Source organism: Mustelus asterias, chromosome 5 (genome assembly GCF_964213995.1).
Source record: "Mustelus asterias chromosome 5, sMusAst1.hap1.1, whole genome shotgun sequence".
NCBI classification, from domain to species: Eukaryota; Metazoa; Chordata; class Chondrichthyes; order Carcharhiniformes; family Triakidae; genus Mustelus; species Mustelus asterias.
The window spans coordinates 124891320-124911814 of record NC_135805.1 but is presented as its reverse complement, the minus strand read 5'-3'; the positions used below and the strand labels follow the sequence as shown (position 1 = coordinate 124911814).

Genomic DNA, 20495 nt, shown 5'->3' with positions numbered 1-20495 from the left:
TTCGGCCCTCCAAGCCCGCGCCGCTCCCTGGTCCAAACTAGACCATTCTTTTGTATCCCTCCATTCCCACTCCGTTCATGTGGCTATCTAGATAAGTCTTAAACGTTCCCAGTGTGTCCGCCTCCACCACCTTGCCCGGCAGCGCATTCCAGGCCCCCACCACCCTCTGTGTAAAATACGTCCTTCTGATATCCGTGTTAAACCTCCCCCCCCCCCCCCTCACCTTGAACCTATGACCCCTCGTGAACGTCACCACCGACCTGGGGAAAAGCTTCCCACCGTTCACCCTATCTATGCCTTTCGTAATTTTATACACCTCTATTAGGTCACCCCTCATCCTCCGTCTTTCCAGTGAGAACAACACCAGTTTACCCAACCTCTCCTCATAACTAAGCCCTGGATATTCATTCCTGGATCATGGCTTAACTGTGTCTCAATATAATTTCTATGCATTAGTTCTGTAACCCTTAAACCTTACCCAACAAAAACCCTATCCATCCCAGTTTTGAAATTTTCAATTGACACCCAGTCTCACTACTTTTTGGGAGAGTGAGTTCCAGATTTCTGTGATGCTTTGTGAAGAAGTGCTTAGTCCCTGAACAACTTGACTTTTGTTTTAAGGTTTTGTCCACTTGTCTAAACCCCCCCCTCTCCCCCAACCCGACCATAGGAAATAGTTGCTTATTCACCCTTTCAGCTTTTTTAGTCACTTACACCTCAATTATATTAACTCCTTAATCATCAATACTCAGGGGATTGCAAGCCTAATCATAGAATCCGTAGAATGCCTATAATGCAGAAGAAGGCAGTTCGGCCCATCAAGTCTGCACCGACAACAATCCCACCCAGGCCCTATCCCTGTAACCCATGTAAACCCTGCAAATCCCCCTGACAGCAAGAGACAATTTAGCATGGCCAATCCACCTAACCTGCACATCTTTGGAGTGTGGGAGGAAACAGGAGCACCGGGAGGAAACCCACGCAGATATGGGGAGAACGTGCAAACTCCACATGGGGACAATCACCCAAGGCTTGAATTGAACCTGGGTCCCTGGCGCTGTGAGGCAGCAGTGCTAACCACTGTGCCACCTTTGCAATCATTTGAATCTTTGCAACCTTGCATCATACTTTAACATTTTTAGTACCTATATCATTCTGGTGAATCTGTGCTGCACCCTCTTGAAAACCAATATATTGTTCCTGAGATCAGTACCCAGAACTGGACAGTGTCCAGGTGGGGTCATATCAGAGTAGCGTAACCTCCATATTCCAGTGTCTATAAGATGGAGGCTAACAATTTATTAGAATTTTAAACTCTTTTCCGTACCTGTACTAATTTTTAGTGATTCTGTACTTTGGCCCCTAAGCGTTTCTGCATATCCTTCTCGCCAATAACCAGAAGGCTAAGATTTTCCAGCCTCTCCATGATGCGTTTTACCATAGCTGAGACAGCTTGTCATTAGCCACTGGTGGATCTTCTGGTCCTATCAAAGTCTATGGAATTATGCATGGCTCACCAGCCCCGGTGCCAGGGAAACTGATGCAGGGGTTTCCTTCAGCATGACCTGAACATCCTGCCCATGTGAAGGGTTGGGAAAATCCTATCGTCAATCTGTTGATTTAGCTGTTTTCTGAATGTTGATTCTATTGCTGGTTTTCCCTTACTTAGAGAGAGAGTGAAATCAGACAGAAATCTTGATTTTCATTGCCTCACTGGTGTCTCTCGTTGAGAAATGCTGATGGGTCAAGGTGCTATAACAGGAAATTCTGTAAATACTCAGCAGGTCTGATAACATCTGTGGAGAGATACAATGTGAATGGGCCAAATTTTCATTCCCAAGACAGATAGCTCAATTTGAAAATTTCCTGAATTGCCTATCCGCCATGAGAAAAAGTGCACGGTCAGACCAATTTTCATTCTGGGCAGATAGGTGCAGGATAGGCTCAGGCCAGCTGTCCTTACTGAAAGATCTGAGGTGGCCATAGAGGCTGCCAAGTGCCAAGGTGAGCTGTTCTTCCTGAATGATCTGTGTCATCGGTTCTCTGGGACTTTGTCCCAGTTGTTTTGTTAAATATCAGACCCTAACATCTCACTCATCACACACAATCATCCCCCACAGACTCTCCATGCCCCCATCCATGGCAACTTATGCCTACCCATGCCCCCATTTCCTCTTCTCCTTATGCCCTGCATGCCAACTCATCCAATATCCACTATGCGCAGACCTTGTTGAAATCTCTGAACACCCTCCATCTTTGACTCTACACGCACCACCTCTGACTTACACTCTCAAACAATGACTATACACCATTCATTTTTGACTGTACACCATCTATTTCTAAATGTACACCTTCCATCTCTGACTCTGCACCCTCCATCTCTGACTGCACACTTTCCATCTCTGTACACTTTCCATCTCTGTACATTTTCAATCTCTGACTGTACACTTTCCAACTCTGGCTGTGCACCCTCCAGAGTTGGAAGTGTTGCAGTCAGGGTTAGAGAGTTACTGTCAGGTTTGGAGTGCTATACCTGGTTGGGGTGATGCAGTCACAAGTGAAGTATGTGTTTTTGTTGAAACTCACAATCAGTAGATTAGAAACTTGTTTGTAAACAGTTTGAAAAAATATTTGAAAGCCAGTTTGAGATCTGACAGTTGTTGCTTTTTTTTTGCTGTCAGTCATTTTGTTGAGTTATTCTGCCATTGAAGTGTTTCATTAGAAAAGTATATTGGCATAATATCAAATATACAATTGTTAATCTGCAGACCTGACTGAGAAGAAATTTCCTCCAGATAAATATTTGGAAAACTTTAGGTGTTCTTAGTCCATATCACCAGCTCTATTCCAAGCCATTGACTCTGTCCCTCTCCCTGGCAACAGCCTGCAATTCCACCAAACTATTTGCAACCTTGGTATCACTTTGTGTCTTGAGATGAGCTTCTGACCTCATATACATGTCATCTCTAAGACCGTCCATTTCCACCTCCATAACATTGCTTGCCCTGACCTCTGTATCTGACTGACTGACTGTGCACCCTCAGCCCTCATCCTTTAGATCTGAATATTTCCATGCACTCCTGGCTGGTCTCCCCTATTCTACTATTTGTAATCTTGAGATCATCCAAAACTCTTCTGTCTGTGTCTTTGCTCACAGCGAGTCCCATTCAACTATCACCTCTGTGCTCAGTGACGTATATTAGCACCTGTTAGAAATGTCTTGAATTTTACATCCTTGTTTTCATATCCCTCCATGGCTTTGCCCCTCCCTTTCTTTATAATCTCTTTGTCTCCACAATCCCCTCGGATTTCCACATTTGGTGGCACAGTGGTTAGCACTGCTGCCTCACAGCTCCAGGGTTCGATTCCTGGCTTGGGTCACTGTCTGTGTGGAGTTTGCATATTCTCCCCGTGTCTGTGTGGGTTTCCTCTGGGTGCTCCGGTTTCCTCCCAAAGATGTGCAGGTTAGGTTTATTGGACATGCTAAATTGCCCTTTAGTGACCCGGGATGCGTTGGTTGGAGGAGTTTGCAGGGTAAATATGTGGGGTTACGGGGATAGGGCCTGGATGGGATTGTTGTCGGTGTGTACTTGATGGGCTGAATGGCCTCCTTCTGCACTGTAGGGATTCTATGATTTCTCTAATTCTGGTCTCTTGAGCTCCCCAATTTTAATCACTCCTCCAATGTTGACTGTGCTTTCAGCTGCATAGGTCCCAAGCTCTGGAATAGCCTCTGTACATCTCTCCACCTCTCTATCTAATCTTCCTTCTTCAAGATCTACTTGTTTCATCAAGCTTTTTGTCACCTACCCTATCTCCTAATGTGACTCAGTGTAATTTTTTGTTTTTTCATGTTCCTCTGAAGTGCCTTGGGATGTTTCATTCTGTTGTAAAATAAGCTGTTTTTGAAAGAAGAGGGTCCAGATTGTATGCTCATCTTCGTGCACTGTTGTTAACCATTGTCTGCCGTATTACAGTGAAACTGATGCCTGTATTAAAGTAAACATGTTAACAATATTTAAATGGGAACTCATTCACTATTGTGTCTAGAAGATTTGCCTTGAAATAAATTATGAAACAATAGCTCGATGAAATATGAATGTAAATTGTAGGTACATTACTACACGTTACAAAACAGACACTCTAGGGAAATCAAGTTGCTTGAAGTCTGTAATGCTTTTAGCATAAAGATTTTATCCATCTGCTTAGGATCATAGAATCCACTGAAAGGGTTTAGGATCATAGAATCCACTGAAAGGGTTTAGGATCATAGAATCCACTGAAAGGGTTTAGGATCATAGAATCCACTGAAGGAGGCTATTTGGCCCATCGAGCCTGCACCAACGACAATCCCACCCAGGCCCTATTCCTGTTACCCCACTGTACCCTGCTAATCCCTCTAAGTTATGCATCCCGGGACACTAAGGGGCAATTTGGCATGGCCAATCAGCTTAACCTGCATATCTTTGGACTGTGGGAGGAAACCGGAGCACCTGGAGGAAACCCACGCAGACATGGGGAGAATGTGCAAACTCCACACAGACAAACCGGGAATCAAACCCAGGTCCCTGGAGCTGTGACGCAGCAGTGCTAACCACTGTGCCACCATGCCGCCCTGTTTAAGTCCTGATCCTTGATTTGTTACAGTGCTCACAATAATCTTAAATTAATACATTGTTGAACAAATTACCTTCAACTTTCCAAAATCTTTGCAGGAATGTCTTCTGCCCTTTCAGCAGCTAACTCCCAAAAAGTCAGCAGCCTAACACTCAGCAGGTCTTGAAATAGGGCTAGAACAAAGACTGATATTTTTCAACATTAAAATCACCCAAATCAAACTGTCACCTTTCATGAATTCCTTCTGCAGCTTGTCCAGTCCCATACAGAAATCATCAGCATGTCAGTTGTAAACCATGTCAGTACTCTCTCAATCCACAACACACAAACCAACTCCTGCTTGTTATATTGATCTGTGCTAATGAAATAGTTTATTGCTCTGTATATAGCATTAGTAAATAATTGTCAAATATTTAATATTTAACTGTACGATGATTTTGTTTTTGAGTGAATTGTTTTAACATTCATCCAGCCAACTTTTCAGTATTACTGAATGGTTGCAATCATTAACTGTTTTCTGATTCATGTTTTTAAGAGTGCATTGCCTTTATGATTTACAATCTAACATTATATTCTTTCTTTGTTTTCCTCTTCTATCCTCTTTCTCTTCCACCATTGGATACCATGTACTGGCATTAGTGAAATACAGCACTCTCTTGACAGGGCTAGGAGTGCTAGCACCAACTGTTTGAGACCAGACTCTAGTTTACAGTCACCAGAACGAGACAGGTATATCCAACCCTTTATTATCCTTGTCATCTGTGACGATGATTCCATGTTTCTTTCGCAAGACCCTGCAGGATTCTTGGATTTGTGTCATGTTCACACTAAAACAGTATTTGCAATGTTTTCTGCCTTTTTGCTTAAACCAATCGTCAGGCCTGAACCATTTAACCTCTTGCCGTTGTTTGCATTGAGTGCTTGTCATTCCAGTAGTTTCGACTTTCCTTGCTCACCCTGTCTTCTTCCAGTTTTGTGATTGTGCTTCATCGAAAGCCTTTCATATGTTGACAGTGACACTGGTTAACAAATCTCAGTGACTATAGTTTTAGAAAATAGGAATTGGAAATTTAAACTTTTTTGAAACATTTTCTATCATCTTACTGCCCTGACAGTTCTCTTAAAAGAAAAAGTAAATCCTTCCTGTTTCTGCCCCAACATATTTAACTGACTTTCTGAGATATGTTTTTAAAAGATTTTATATTTAACAGTTCTTGAGCTCATCACATTAAGCATTTACTATGCGACTGAGCGAGACAAAGGCTGGGATTCTCCGATCTCATTTGCCCCACCACTGCTGCCAGTAAGAATGGAGAATTTAGTGTTCAGTCAAACTCCATTTACTGCAACAGGACTGGAGAATCCCAGCCACAGGTGAGGTCGGAGAATTTCAGCCCAAGTCCCAGCCACTATTCTTGGTCTGAACTTAGCTGACCTCAGATGAGGCAACAGAGTGGAATAGTTAGTCAGGTTTTCTGCTCCTGACAGCTCCTGTTCACCTATGCTGGAAAGTGTATGTCTGAGTGCCAGGTGAAAACAGTATGGGAGTATAATATCCCGTTTGATAAGGTTCCCCATGCTTTTGCAGAAAATATGGACACATGGGATTGAGGGTGATTTCGTGGTTTGGATCAGGAATTGGCTAGCTGTAAGAAAACAAAGGGTGGTGGTTGATGGGAAATATTTATCCTGGAGTTCAGTTACTAGTGGTGTACCGCAAGGATCTGTTTTGGGGCCACTGCTGTTTGTCATTTTTATTAATGACTTGGATGAGGGCGTGGAAGGATGGATTAGTAAATTTGCGGATGACACTAAAGTCGGTGGAGTTGTCGACAGTGCGGAGGGAAGTGGCAGGTTACAGAGGGACATAGATAAGCTGGGCTGAGAGGTGCAAATGGAGTTTAATGCGGAAAAGTGTGAGGTGATTCACTTTGGAAGGAGTAACAGGGCGGCACGGTAGCACAGTGGTTAGCACTGCTGCTTCACAGCTCCAGGGACCTGGGTTCGATTCCCGGCTTGGGTCACTGTCTGTGTGGAGTTTGCACATTCTCCTCGTGTCTGCGTGGGTTTTCTCCGGGTGCTCCGGTTTCCTCCCACAGTCCAAAGATGTGCGGGTTAGGTTGATTGGCCATGCTAAAATTGCCCTTAGTGTCCTGAGATGCGTAAGTTAGAGGGATTAGTGGGTAAATATGTCGGGATATGGGGGTAGGGCCTGGGTGGGATTGTGGTCGGTGCAGACTCGATGGGCCGAATGGCCTCTTTCTGTGCTGTAGGGTTTCTATGATTCTATGATTCTGTAATACAGAGTACTGGGCTAATGGTAAGATACTTGGTAGTGTGGATGAACAGAGGGATCTGGGTGTCCATGTGCATAGATCCCTGAAAGTTGGCACCCAGGTTGATAGGGTTGTTAAGAAGGCGTACGGTGTGTTAGCTTTTATTGGTAGAGGGATTGAGTTTCGGAGCCAGGAGGTCATGCTGCAACTGTACAAAACTCTGGTGCGGCCGCATTTGGAGTATTACGTACAGTTCTGGTCGCGTATTATAGGAAAGATGTGGAAGTGTTGGAAAGGGTGCAGAGGAGATTTACCAGGATGTTGCCTAGTATGGTGGGAAAATCGTATGAGGAAAGGCTGAGGGGCTTGAGGTTGTTTTCGTTAGAGAGAAGGTTAAGAGGTGACTTAATGGAGGCATACAAGATGATCAGAGGATTAGATAGGGTGGATAGTGAGAGCCTTTTTCCTCGGATGGTGTTGGCGAGCATGAGGGGACATAGCCTTAAATTGAGGGGTGAGAGATATAGGACAGATGTTAGAGGTAGGTTCTTTACTCAGAGAGTAGTAAGGGTGTGGAATGCCCTGCCTGCAGCAGTAGTGGACTCGTCAACGTTGAGAGCGTTCAAGTGGTTATTGGATAAACATATGGATGATATTGGAATAGTGTAGATTAGAGGGGCTTTAGATTGGTACCACTGGTCGGCGCAACATCGAGGGCCGAAGGGCCTGTACTGCGCTGTAATGTTCTATGTTCTATCCAGAAAGAAATGCTAAATTCTCCCTCAGTGTACCCGAACAGGCGTCGGAGTGTGGCAACTCGGGGATTTTCACAGTAACTTCATTGCAGTGTTAGTATAAGCCTACTTGTGACTAATAAACTTTCAAGTTCAATATTTCACAACTGCTCATGGTGACTGTCTAGCCTCACAAATCCTAAACAGCCATTTAGTTATCTCAATAGAGTGTGTTTTAATGCAGTAACTATGGCCCAGTGAGAATCAGTGATAGGCAGTTTCCACAGGGCACTGCACCCATCAACTCCCAATGTAATTGAAGCACAAACCCTGCAGAAACACCAACAAAGCTCACTGATCTGATTGGCTTGGTGTCCCAACTGTAGGTAGGGTTCCAAACTCTTGTTGGATGCATTCCGGGAGGTTTTATCACATAATCTCCTGCCCCTGCACTCCTGCCATTGATTGCTTAGCATGCCCATCCTCATGGTATTCCACGGTCACATTTCAATTGGAATCCAAATAAATACTTTCTTAGCCAGTAGGATAACCCAGGAATGTCTCATCTGTAACATTTTTATTGAACATAAATGTTCGTAAAATGTCATTGTCTCAAAAGATGGTGTTTAAGAGATGAATCGTTAATTCCTCTGGCTGGACAAGAATCCTGAGAACGGGCAATCTTACTGAATGGGCACAGTAAGAAGTCTCACAACACCAGGTTAATGTCCAACAGGTTCGGAGCACTGCTCCTTCATCAGGTGAGTGAAGAGGTCGGTTTCACAAAAACGGCATATCTCGACAAAGACACAATTGGCAAGATAATGGATTCTAACCATTATCTTGCAATTGCGTCTTTGTCTATGTATTAGCCAGCCTATCGGTTTCTTGACCCTAACGGGCTGGGCAATGAAGCCCATTAAGGGCCTTGTTAAATGGGATTTTACCATTTCCCTCCAATTTCCCAGTGCAGTACGGGGCAACCACTTGGAAGTGGACAATCTGTGGCAGCCTGGAGTTGGGAGGAGGTCATATTCTTGTCAAGCCTACAGGCCCTCTCTGCCTGCCTGGGTAAGATGTTTCCAAAGCCTTCCTGTAAAGGGGTTACAAATATATAAAATCGGCGTAGGCCATTTGGCCCCTCGAGCATGCTCTGCCATTCAATACAATCATAGCTGATTTGTTTATGTTTCGAATTTGCCATCTACCCCCCATAACCTATGATTCCCTTCCCTAACAAGAGTCTATCTACCTCCACCTTAAAAATATGCAATGACCCTGCCTCCACCACCTTCTGAGGCAGAGAATTCCAAAGTTGCACGCCCTCTGAGAGAAAGAAATTCTCTTCGTTTCTGTCCTATAGAGCATCCCCTCATTTTAAAATCATGCCCCCTAGTTCTGATCTCACCACCACAGGAAATATCCTTTCCACATTCACCTTTTCAAGATCGTTCAGGATCTTATAGACTACAATGAAGTCACCCTTCGCTCTTCTAAACTTCTGTGGAAACAATCCCAGTCTGTCTAACCATTCCTCATAAAACAATCCACTTATTCCAGATATCAGTCCATTAAACCTCCTGTAAATGCATTTACACCCTTCCTTAAATAAGGAGACAGAAGCTGCACACAGTATTCGAGATGCAGTCTCACCATTGCCCTGCATAAGTGAAACATAACATCCTTTTATGTTCAATTCCTCTTGTAATAAAAGATAGTGTTCTAATCGCCTTCTTATTACTTTCTGTATCTGCATACTAACTTTGCGACTCACGCATGAGAACGCCTAAATCCCTCTGCACATCAGCATTCTGTAGTCGATCTCCATTTAACTAATACTCTGCTTTTTTACTCCTACCAATGTGAACAACTTCACATTTTTCCCATCTGCTCCACAGTTGTGGATGTTTTATGTATTTTTTAAATTAACTACTTTTAAGAAGTTGCTGAAAGGGCATGTTGAAGACCATGTCAGTTACTTACTATTTATCGCAGCCAACTGCTCCTGTCAGGCTGGATGACTGTATACAGGGTGCTTTATTCTGTATCTAACCCCATTCTGTACCTGTCCTGAGTGTTTGAGGGGGACAATGTGGAAGGAGCTTACCTCTGTATATAATCCCATGCTGTCCCTGTCCTGGGAGTGTTTGATGGGGATAGTGTGGAGGGAGCTTTACTCTGTATCTAACCCTATGCTGTCCCTGTCTTGGGATGTTTGATGGGGTCGGTGTGGAGGGAGCTTTACTCTGTATCTAAACTCATGCTGTACCTGTTCGGAGAGTGTTTGATGAGGACAGTGTGGGGAGGGTGTTTTTTACTCTATATAGAAACATACATAGCAAACAGAAGCAGGAGTAAGCCATTTGGCCCTTCAAGCCTGCTCTGCCATTCATTATGATCCTGGCTGATTATCAAATTCAATATCCTGATCTTGTCTTCTCCCATAGCCCTTGATCCCTTTAGCCCTAAGAGCTGTATTTAATTCCTTCGTGAAATCACACAATATTTTGGCCTCAACTACTTTCTGTGGTGGTGAATTCCACAGATTCACCACTCTCTAAGTAAAGAGATTTCTATTCGCCTCAGTCCCAAAAGTCCTGATCCTGAAACTACGAACCCTAGTTCTGGACACACCACCATCAGGAACACTCTTTCTGAATCCACCCTATCTAATCCTGTTAGAATTTTGTAAGTTTTTATGAGATCCCCTCTCACTCTTCTAAACTCCAGCGAATATGATGGGTATAGAGGAATATGGGCCAAATGCGGGCAATTGGGATTAGCTTAGGGGTTTTTAAAAAAAAGGGCAGCATGGACAAGTTGGGCTGTTTCCATGCTGTAAACCTCTATGACTCTATGATCCTCACCATTAGTCTCTCCTCATACCAGGAATCAGCCTGGTAAACCTTTGCTGCATTTCCTCTCTATCAAGAATGTCCTTCCCCATTAAGGACACCAAAACGGCGCAGAATACTTCAGGTGTGGCCTCACCAATGCCCCGTACAATTTCAGTAAAATATGTCTATTCTTGTACTCAAATCCTCTCGCTATGAAGGCCAACCTCACAGTTATCCACATTATACTGCATCTGCAATGCATGTGCCCACTCACTCTGCCTGTCCAAATCATGCTAAAGCACCTCTGCATCCTCCTCACAGCTCCCCCTCCCACCCAACTTTGTATCATCTGAAATTTGGAGATAATACATTTAGTTCACTCGTCCAAATCATTAATATATAATGTGAACAGTTTGGGTCCTAGAACAGATTCCTGTGGTACCCCATTAGTCACTGCCTGCCAATCAGAAAAAGACCCATTTATTCAAACCCTGCCTGCAAACCAGCTTTCTATCCATCTCAAGACATTACCTGCAATCCCATGCGTTTTAACTTTACATCGTACTCTGCTATGTGAGACCTTGTCGAAAGCCTTCTGAAAATCCAAATAAACCAAATTCACTCGTTTTCCCTTGTCAGCTCGACTAGTTACATCCCCAAGGAACTCCAGTAGATTTGTCAAGCATGTTTTCCCTTTCGTGAATCCATGCTAACTTTGTCTGATTATACCACTGCTTTCCAAATGCTGTGCTATGAAATCCTTAATAATGGACTCAAGCAATTTAGGCTCACTGGTCTGTTTTCTCTCGAACTCACTTTTCAAATAGTGGGCTCACATTAGCTACCCTCCAATACATCGGAACCATTTCTGAACCCAAAGAATTTTGGAAAATGACGACCTTTGGGTCTACTATCTCTAGGGCCACTTCCTTAAGCAATCTGGAATGAAGATTATCAGGCCCTGAAGATTTATCTGCCTTCAATCCCATTAATTTCCCTCAAACCATTTCTCCACTAACACTGATTTCCTTCAGCTCCTCACTAAAACCTGTGTTTCTCAGAACTTAGAACCATAGATTCATTGAATCTGTACAGTGTAGAAGAGGCCATTCAGCCCATCGAATCTGCACTGACTCTCTGACAAAGTGTCTTCTTCCCCAGGCCCTATCTTCCACCCTATCCCCATAACCCAACACGTTTTACATAACTAATCTATCTAACCTACACTAAGGGCAATTTAGCCTGGCCAATCCACCTCACCTACATGTCTTTGGACTGTGGGAAGAAAGCGGAGCACCCGGAGGAACCCACGCAGACATGGGAAGAACGTACAAACTCCACACAGACAGTCGCCTAATGTGTAATCGATCCTGGGTCCCTGCAGCTGTGAGGCAGCAATGCTAACCATGATGCCACTGGTACATTATTCATGTCTACCTTTATGAAGACAGAAGCAAAGTACAAATTTAGTTCCTCAGCCATTTCTTTGTTCCACATTATGAATTCCCCCATCTCTGACTTTAAGGGGCCTACAATTTGTTTTGTTAATCTTCTCTTTACATACCTATAGAAATCTTTGCAGTCAGTTTTATACAACTGTAACATAATTTGCCAATTTTTATACCCGATGCCCCATCCAATGAAGGCAAACATGCCATATGCTTTCTTCACCACCTTTTCCACCTGTGCTGTCACTTTTAAGGATCTGTGGACCTTACTGTACTCCCAGATCTCTCTGTGTGTCTATGCTCCTGATTGTTCTGCCATTTATTTTATAGCTCCCACCTGAATTGGATCCACCAAAATGCATCATCTCGCATTTGTCTGGATTAAATTCCATCTGATATTTCTCCGCCCAATTTTCCAGTCTATCTATATCCTGCTGTATTCTCTGACAATCTTCATCACTATCCGCAACTCCGCCAATCTTAGTATCAACCGCAAACTTGCTAATCAGACCAGCTACGTTTCCTTCCAAATCATTGATATATATTACAAACAGCAGAGGTCCCAGCACTGATCCCTGCGAAACACCATTCAGAAAAACAATCCGCAGTCCTTGCAACAGGATCCTGATCAATTGGGCCACTGGGCTGACGAATGGCAGATGGAGTTTAATTTAGACAAGTGCGAGGTGATGCATTTTGGTAGATTGAACCAGGGCAGGACTTACTCAGTTAATGGTAGGGCATTGGGGAGAGTTACAGAACAAAGCGATCTAGGGGTACAGATTCATAGCTCCTTGAAAGTGGAGTCACAGGTGAACAGAATGGTGAAGAAGGCATTCGGCATGCTTGGTTTCATCGGTCAGAACATTGAATACAGGAGTTGGAATGTCTTGTTGAAGTCGCACAAGACATTGGTAAGGCCACACTTGGAATACTGTGTGCAATTCTGATCATCCTATTATAGAAAGGATATTATTAAACTAGAAAGAGTGTAGAAAAGATTTACTAGGATGCTCCCGGGACTTGATGGATTGAGTTATGAGGAGAGGCTGGATAGACTGGGACTTTTTTTTTCTCTGGAGCGTAGGAGGCTGAGGGGTGATCTTATAGAGGTCTATAAAATAATGAGGGGCATAGATCAGCTAGATAGTCAATGTCTTTCCCCAAAGGTAGGGGAGTCATAGGTTTAAGGTGAGAGGGGAGAGATACAAAAGTGTCCAGAGGGGCAATTTTTTCACACACGATGGTGAGTGTCTGGAACAAGCTGCCAGAGGTAGGAGTAGAGACGGGTACAATTTTGTCTTTTAAAAAAAAACATTTAGATAGTTACATGGGTACGATGGGTGTAGAGGGATATGGGCCAAATGCGGGCAATTGGAATTAGCTTAGGGGTTTTAAAAAAAAAAGGGCAACATGGACAACTTGGGCCAAAGGGCCTGTTTCCATGCTGTAAACCTCTATGACCCTTCCACCGCTACCTTCTGTCTTCTATGGCCAAGCCAGTTCTGAATCCATCTAGCTCGTTCACCCCTGATCCCGTGAGATTTAATCTTTTGCACCAGCCTGCCATGAGGGACCTTGTCAAATGCCTTACTAAAGTGAAGTAGACAACATCCACACCCCTTCCCTCGTCAATCATTTTTGTCACCTCCTCAAAAAATCAATTAATTTAGTGAGACATGACCTCCCACGTGCAAAACCATGCTGTCTGTCGCTACCAAGACCATTCAGTTCCAAATGTGTATAAATCCCATTGCTAAGAATCTTCTCCAACAGTTTCCCTATCACTGATGCCAAGCTTACTGGCCTATAATTACCCAGGTTATCCTTGCTACCCTTCTTAAATAATGGGACAACATTGGCTATCCTCCAATCCTCTGGTACCTCACCAGTGGCCAACGAAGAAACAAAGATTTCTGTTAGAGGTCCATCAATTTCATCTCTTGACACCTTCAGTAATCCCAGTAATCTGGGATTGATGCAATCTGGCCCTGGGGATTTGTCTACCTTAATGTTTTCTAATTCACCTAACACTTCCTCCCTTGTAATGATGACTTGTTCTAAAGGATTTACACACCCCTCAAAGACACCATCAATTGACGTATCCCTCTCCTTTGTGAATACTCATTAAGGATCTCACCCACTTCTTTGGTTAAACACATGATTTCCTTCCTTTGTCCTTAAGTGGACCAACTCTTTCTCTAGCTACCCTCTTGTTCCCAATATATGTATAAAATGCCTTGGGATTCTCCTTAATCCTGCCTGCCAAAAACATTTTGTGACCCCTTCTTGCCTTCCGAATGCCCTGTTTGAGCTCTTTTCTACTTTCCCTGTATTCTTCAAATGCTTTATTTGTTTTGAATTGCCTAGGCCTCATCCTTTTTCTTTTTGACTAACTCACAATTTCCCTGGTCATCCACGGTTCCTGGATCCTGCCTTTCCTTTTCATAGGCACCTGCCTGTCCTGCACTCCCACCGATCATGTTTCATTCCATCCTAGTTACGTTTATTGAAATTCAGGACCCTGGTCTCAGAATCAACTACTTCACCTTGATAAAAAATTCGATCAGATTATGGTCACTCATCCCCAAGTGCGCTCTCACAATTAGATAGCGAACTAATCCTTTCTCATTGCACAATACCCAATCCACAATGGCCTGTTCACTTGTTAGTTACTCAATGTATTCATCAACTCATAGAATCCCTACACTACAGAAGAAGGCCAGTTGGCCCATCAAGCCTGCACTGACAAGAATCCCAAACCTTCCAACTGCTGCCATCTAAGGCCTTATCCCCGTAACCCCCCTGGGGCGGCACGGTAGCACAGTGGTTAGCACTGCTGCTTCACAGCTCCAGGATCCCGGGTTCGATTCCCGGCTCGGGTCACTGTCTGTGTGGAGTTTGCACATTCTCCTCGTGTCTGCGTGGGTTTCCTCCGGGTGCTCCGGTTTCCTCCCACAGTCCAAAGATGTGCGGGTTAGGTTGATTGGCCAGGTTAAAAATTGTCCCTTGGAGTCCTGGGATGCGTAGGTTAGAGGGATTAGCGGGTAAAATATGTGGGGGGAGGGCCTGGGTGGGATTGTGGTCGGTGCAGACTCGATGGGCCGAATGGCCTCCTTCTGCACTGTAGGGTTTCTATGTATGCTAGTCTCCCTGATATTAAGGAGCAATTTTGCATGGCCAAACAACCTAAGCCGCACGCCTTTGGTCCAGAAAACGATCCCGTATGCACTCCTGAAATTCCTCCTCTATTGTACTGTGACTAATTTGACTCACCCACTCTATATACAGATTAAAGTCACCCATAATCACAAATATTCTGTTATCATATGCATTTCTGATTTCCCATCTAATTCCATTTCCAACATTACCACTGCAGTTTGGAGGTCTGGTATGGCACCCCCATGAATGTTTTTTGCCCCTTGGTGTTTCTTAACTCAACTCATAGATTCCACATAATCTGTGCTAATATCTTTCCTCAATATCGTTTCAATATCTTCTTTAAGCAACCTTTTCCTTTCTATCTGTCCTTCCTAAACACTGAATAGCCCTCAATGTTTAGTTCCCATCCTTGGTCACCTTGGAGATATTTCACTGTAATGCCAATTATACCGTACCACTTTACATCTACCTGCACAACTAATTCATCCATTTTATTCCGAATGCTCCAAGCATTTAGGTACGAAATCTTTAGCCCCTTTAATGTTCCTTGTCCCATTCTTACTATTTTTTACTGTGCCCTTATCTGATTCTAGTCCTTGATTTCTCGATCACTTTTCTTATTATCTTTGTTGTCTTTTCCTCTTGTTCTTGATTCCCCTTGCTCTGAATCCTTACATAGGTTCCCTTCCCCTGCTACATCAGTCCCGGTCCTTCCCAGGTGTAATCTGTCCAGTTTGTACAGGTCTCACCTCCCCCAGAACTGGTCCCAATGTCCCAGGGATCTGAAACTCTCTCCTAATACCATCTTTTCAGCCACATATTCATCCTATGGATCCTGCTGTTTCTACTCTGACCAGCACGTGGCACTGGTAGTAATCCTGAGGTGTAACTACCTTAGAGGTCCTATTTTTCAGCTTGCTCCTTTTAGGACCTCAACCATTTTTAAACTATGTCGTTTGTACCAACATGTCCCATGACTACTAGTCATCCTCCCCCTTTAGAATGTCCTGCAATTGTTCTTAGACATCCTTGACACTAGTACCAGCGAGGCAACATGCCATCCTTTGTGGCCACAGAAATGTCTAGCTATTTCCCTCACATTTGAATCCCCTATTACTCTTGCATTTCTCCTCCTTTTGCTTCTCCTCTGTGAAGCAGAGCCAAACGTGGTGCTACAAATGTGGCTGCTTTTTTCCCCTGAGAGGTCATTCCCCTTAACAGTATCCAAAGTGGTTTTCAAGGGAATGGCCACAGGGGATTCCTACATTGCCTGCCTCGTCCTCTTGCTCTGCCTGGTCGTCACCCAATCCCTTCCTGCCTGTGGAGTCTTAGCCTGCGGTGTGACCACCTCTCTATATGTGCTATCCACGATACTTTCCGTCTTGCGAATACTCAACAGTGGCTCAAGCTCCAAAACTCAGGCTTCCAAGAGTTGCATGTGCTGTACCTGTCCTGGCAGTGTTTGATGAAGGCAGTGTCATAGAATCAGAGAATTTGTACTGTGCAGAAGGAGGCCATTTGGCCCATCGATTCTGCACTGACTCACAATTAGAGCATCTTAACAGTACCACCCTCCACCCTTTCCCCATAGCCCCAATGTATTTATCCTACTAACCTTCCTAACCTACACACCTTGGGACACTAAGGGGCAATTTAGCATGGCCAGTCCACCTAAGCTGCACTTCTTTGAACTGTGTGAGGGAACCGGAGTACCTGGAGGAAACCCACGCAGACACAAGTTTGCAAACTCCACGTAGACACTCACCCAATGCCTGAATTGAATCGGTTCCCTGGCACTGGGAGGCAGCAATGCTAACCACTGTACCACCAGTTGAGAGAGACTTGTTCTGTATTTAACCGCATGCTGTACCTGTCCTGGGAGTGTTTGATGGTGAGAGTGTAGTAGGATCTTTACTATATATCGAACCCTGTGCTGTACCTGTCCTGGGAGTGTTTTATGCAGACAATGTGGAAGGAACTTTACTCTGTTTCGAACCCCATGCTGTACCTATCATGGGAGTCTTTGATGGGACAGTGTGGAGGGAGTTTTACTCTTTACCTAGCCCCATGCTGAGTGAAGTTCAAATAGTTATAATTGAAGTGAACTGGTGGGGAAGTGGAACCTCAGTTGGTTTCCTATGTGCCATTTATTTCCAGTTAATTTCAGTTGGACATGAAACAAGTCAATTAATTCCATTAAGATTCCAATGTCCCCGCTCGGACGGCACGGTGGCACAGTGGTTAGCACTGCTGCCTCACAGCTCCAGGGACCTGGGTTCGACTCCTGGCTTCGGTCACTGTCTGTGTGGAGTTTGCACATTCTCCCTGTGTCTGCGTGGGTTTCCTCCAGGTGCTCCGGTTTCATCCCACAGTCCAAAGATGTGCGGGTTAGGTGGATTGGCTATGCTAAATTGCCCCTTAGTGTCCCAGGATGCGTAGGTTAGAGGGATTCGTGGGGTAAATATGTGGGATTATGGGGATAGGGCCTGGGTGGGATTGTTGTCAGTGCAGGCTCGAAGGGACAAATGGCCTTCTTCTGCACTGTAGGGATTCTATGATTCAAGCCACTGGGACGAGCAGAGATCCAGTTATTCCAGTTGAATTCAGTTAAAACCAACTGTGAACTGTTATTTCCGCAAGACCAGTTAATTTTCCCAACTGGCTTCAACTAATTTTCCTCAAAGGAGGTTTCTGAATGACCCTCCAGCTTCCAGAGCCTATCCACCACTCGTAATTGAACAGAGAACCTGTCTCTGACAATTGATTGGACACCCCCGTCAGAATTCCAGGTCAGTGACTGTTTCCCCCCAGGGGTGAGTTTGAGATCCGGAAAGAGTCCCAACTCCTAAATCCTCCCCCACCACAAAGCAAAGGTTCAGCCCCAGAGGTCTGGGTAGGTTTGTATTCTAACACAGTGCAGATATGACAGAAACAAAAAATGCTGGAAAACCTCAGCAGGTCTGACAGCATCTGTGGAGGCAAAATAGAGCTCACATTCGAGTCTGGATGACACTTCATCAGAGCAGACATAACAGCGCTGCTCTCGGGATTTCTATTCTGAGATTGGAGTATTTACAAGCCTTTAATCTGAAGTCTTAATTCTGCATCAAGCCACCCTTTCTTGTCCTTCAAGAGTTTCATGCTGGTACTCAGATCTCAAAGTGCACAACATTTCCCAACTCTTATCACCCATCATCTTGACAATCATAACATTTTAATATTTTTCCCATAACACCTCAAAGTTGAAAACAGTCCAGCGGATCCAGATTTGTTTAATTTCAAATCTTACCATTTGGTAGTCTACCTCCTTCCAAATGTCCAGTAATTTTATGCTGCTACCTCAGATTGCTTAAAATGACTGACATTTCATCCGTGAAAGCCAGAAATATCTGGTCATTGCATATTTGTGCTCATGGTTTGGAATGTATTGTACAGTACAGACATAGGTGTGCGGTATTAGCGTTGATTGTTATTTGCACTGTATTAACAGACTGATTTTACTGTATCTAATCAAAAGGCAGAGTGACTACATGTCACCAAGAGTGAAAATGGTCATTCTTTTCAGCCTGTCTACACCAATTTGTATTTTTTTAAAATGGTACAAGTGCCACTCAGGTCCCCAAGCATATCATAGAATCTACAGGCCATTTGGTCTATCAAGCCTGCATCGACAACATTCCCTCCCTGTAACCCCATATATTTACCCCGCTAATCCCTCTGACATCAAGGAACAATTTATCATGGCCTGTGCACCTAACCCGCATATATTTGGGCTGTGGGAGGAAACTGGAGCACTCGGAGGAAACTCACACAGACATGGGGAGAATGTGCAAACTCCACACAGACAGTCACCCGAGGCTGGAATTAAGCCCTGGTTCCCTAATGCTGTGAGACAGCAATGCTAACCACCGTGCCACCCCATACACATTTCAACAAAGGAACTGAAAATGTTAAAGGAACATTAGCAGCTGAGCATCACTACAATTAAAATTCAGTTGAATATTATTAGCATCTCTTCACTGCTGCCATGTATCAGGACTAATCAGAGGAGTTAAACCTTGTTCAATACTTCTCAACATTGACAGTGCTGTGTATAATTTTCAAATCAAAACAGAAAAGGAAGTCTTAAAGTGCATCAAGATAGATAAATCCCCGGGACCTGATGAAGTGCATCCCAGGACATTTTGGGAGGCTAGGGAGGAAATTGCGGGTCCCTTAGCAGAGATATTTGAATCATCGATAGTCACAGGTGACATGCCTGAAGATTGGACAGTTGCAATTGCTGTGCCTTTTGTTTAAGAAGGGCTGCAGGGAAAAGCCAGGGAACTACAGGCCGATGAGCCTCACATCTGTAGTGGGTAAGTTGTTAGAAGGTATTTTGAGAGACAGGATCTACAAGCATTTAGAGAGGCAAGGACTGATTAAGGACAGCATGGCTTTGTGAGTGAAAAATCATGTCTCACAAATTTGATTGAGTTTTTTGAAGGGGTAAACAAGAAGGTAGATGAGGGCAGTGCAGTTGATGTTGTCTACATGGACTTTAGCAAGGCCTTTGACAAGGTACCACATGGTACGTTGTTGCATAAGGTTAAATCGCACGGGATCCAGGGTGAGGTAGCCAAATGGATACAAAACTGGCTTGATGACAGAAGGTGGTTGTCGAGGGTTGTTTTTTCAAACTGGAGGCCTGTGACCAGCGGTGTGCTTCAGGGATCGGTGCTGGATCCACTGTTATTTGTCATTTATATTAATGATTTGGATGAGAATTTAGGAGGCATGGTTAGTAAGTTTCCAGGTGACACCAAGATTGGTGGCATAGTGGACAGTGAAGAAGGTTATCTAGGATTGCAATGGGATCTTGATCAATTGGGCCAGTGGGTTGACAAATGGCAGATGGAGTTTGATTTAGATAAATGCGAGGTGATGCGTTTTGGTAGATCAAACCAGGGCAGGACTTAGTTAGTGGTAGGGCATTGGGGAGGGTTATGGAACGAAGAGATCTCGGGGTACAGGTTCGTAGCTCCTTGAAAGTGGAGTCACAGGTGGACAGAGTGGTGAAGAAGGCATTCAGCATGTTTGATTTCATGAGTCAGAACATTGAATACAGGAGTTTGGACGTCTTGTTGAAGTTGTACAAGACATTGATAAGGCCACACTTGGAACTTGTACAGTTCTGGTCACCCTATTATAGAAAAAATATTATTAAACTAGAAAAAGTGCAGAAGAGATTTACTAGGATGCTACCGGGTCTTGATGGTTTGAGTTATAAGGAGAGGCTGGATCGACTGGCACTTTTTTCTCTGGAGCGTAGGAGGCTTAGGGGTGATGTTATTAAAGGTCTATAAAATAATGAAGGGCATAGATCAGCTAGATAGTCAATATCTTTTCCCAAAGGTAGGGGAGTCTAAAACGAAAGGGCAT

The 20495-nt window shown here is 44.1% G+C and overlaps 1 protein-coding gene across 1 annotated transcript in view; it reads left to right on the top strand.

The window, feature by feature from the left end:
* Window positions 1-20495, top strand: part of LOC144494018 (regulating synaptic membrane exocytosis protein 1-like) — a gene marked incomplete at its 3' end in the record, with an annotated part of 567179 nt that overhangs the window by 457751 nt on the left and 88933 nt on the right. Inside the window, exon 17 of the mRNA XM_078213592.1 lies at window positions 5257-5346. Within this exon, the coding sequence (XP_078069718.1) occupies window positions 5257-5346 (90 nt within the window). The remainder of the gene's footprint in view (window positions 1-5256; window positions 5347-20495) is intronic.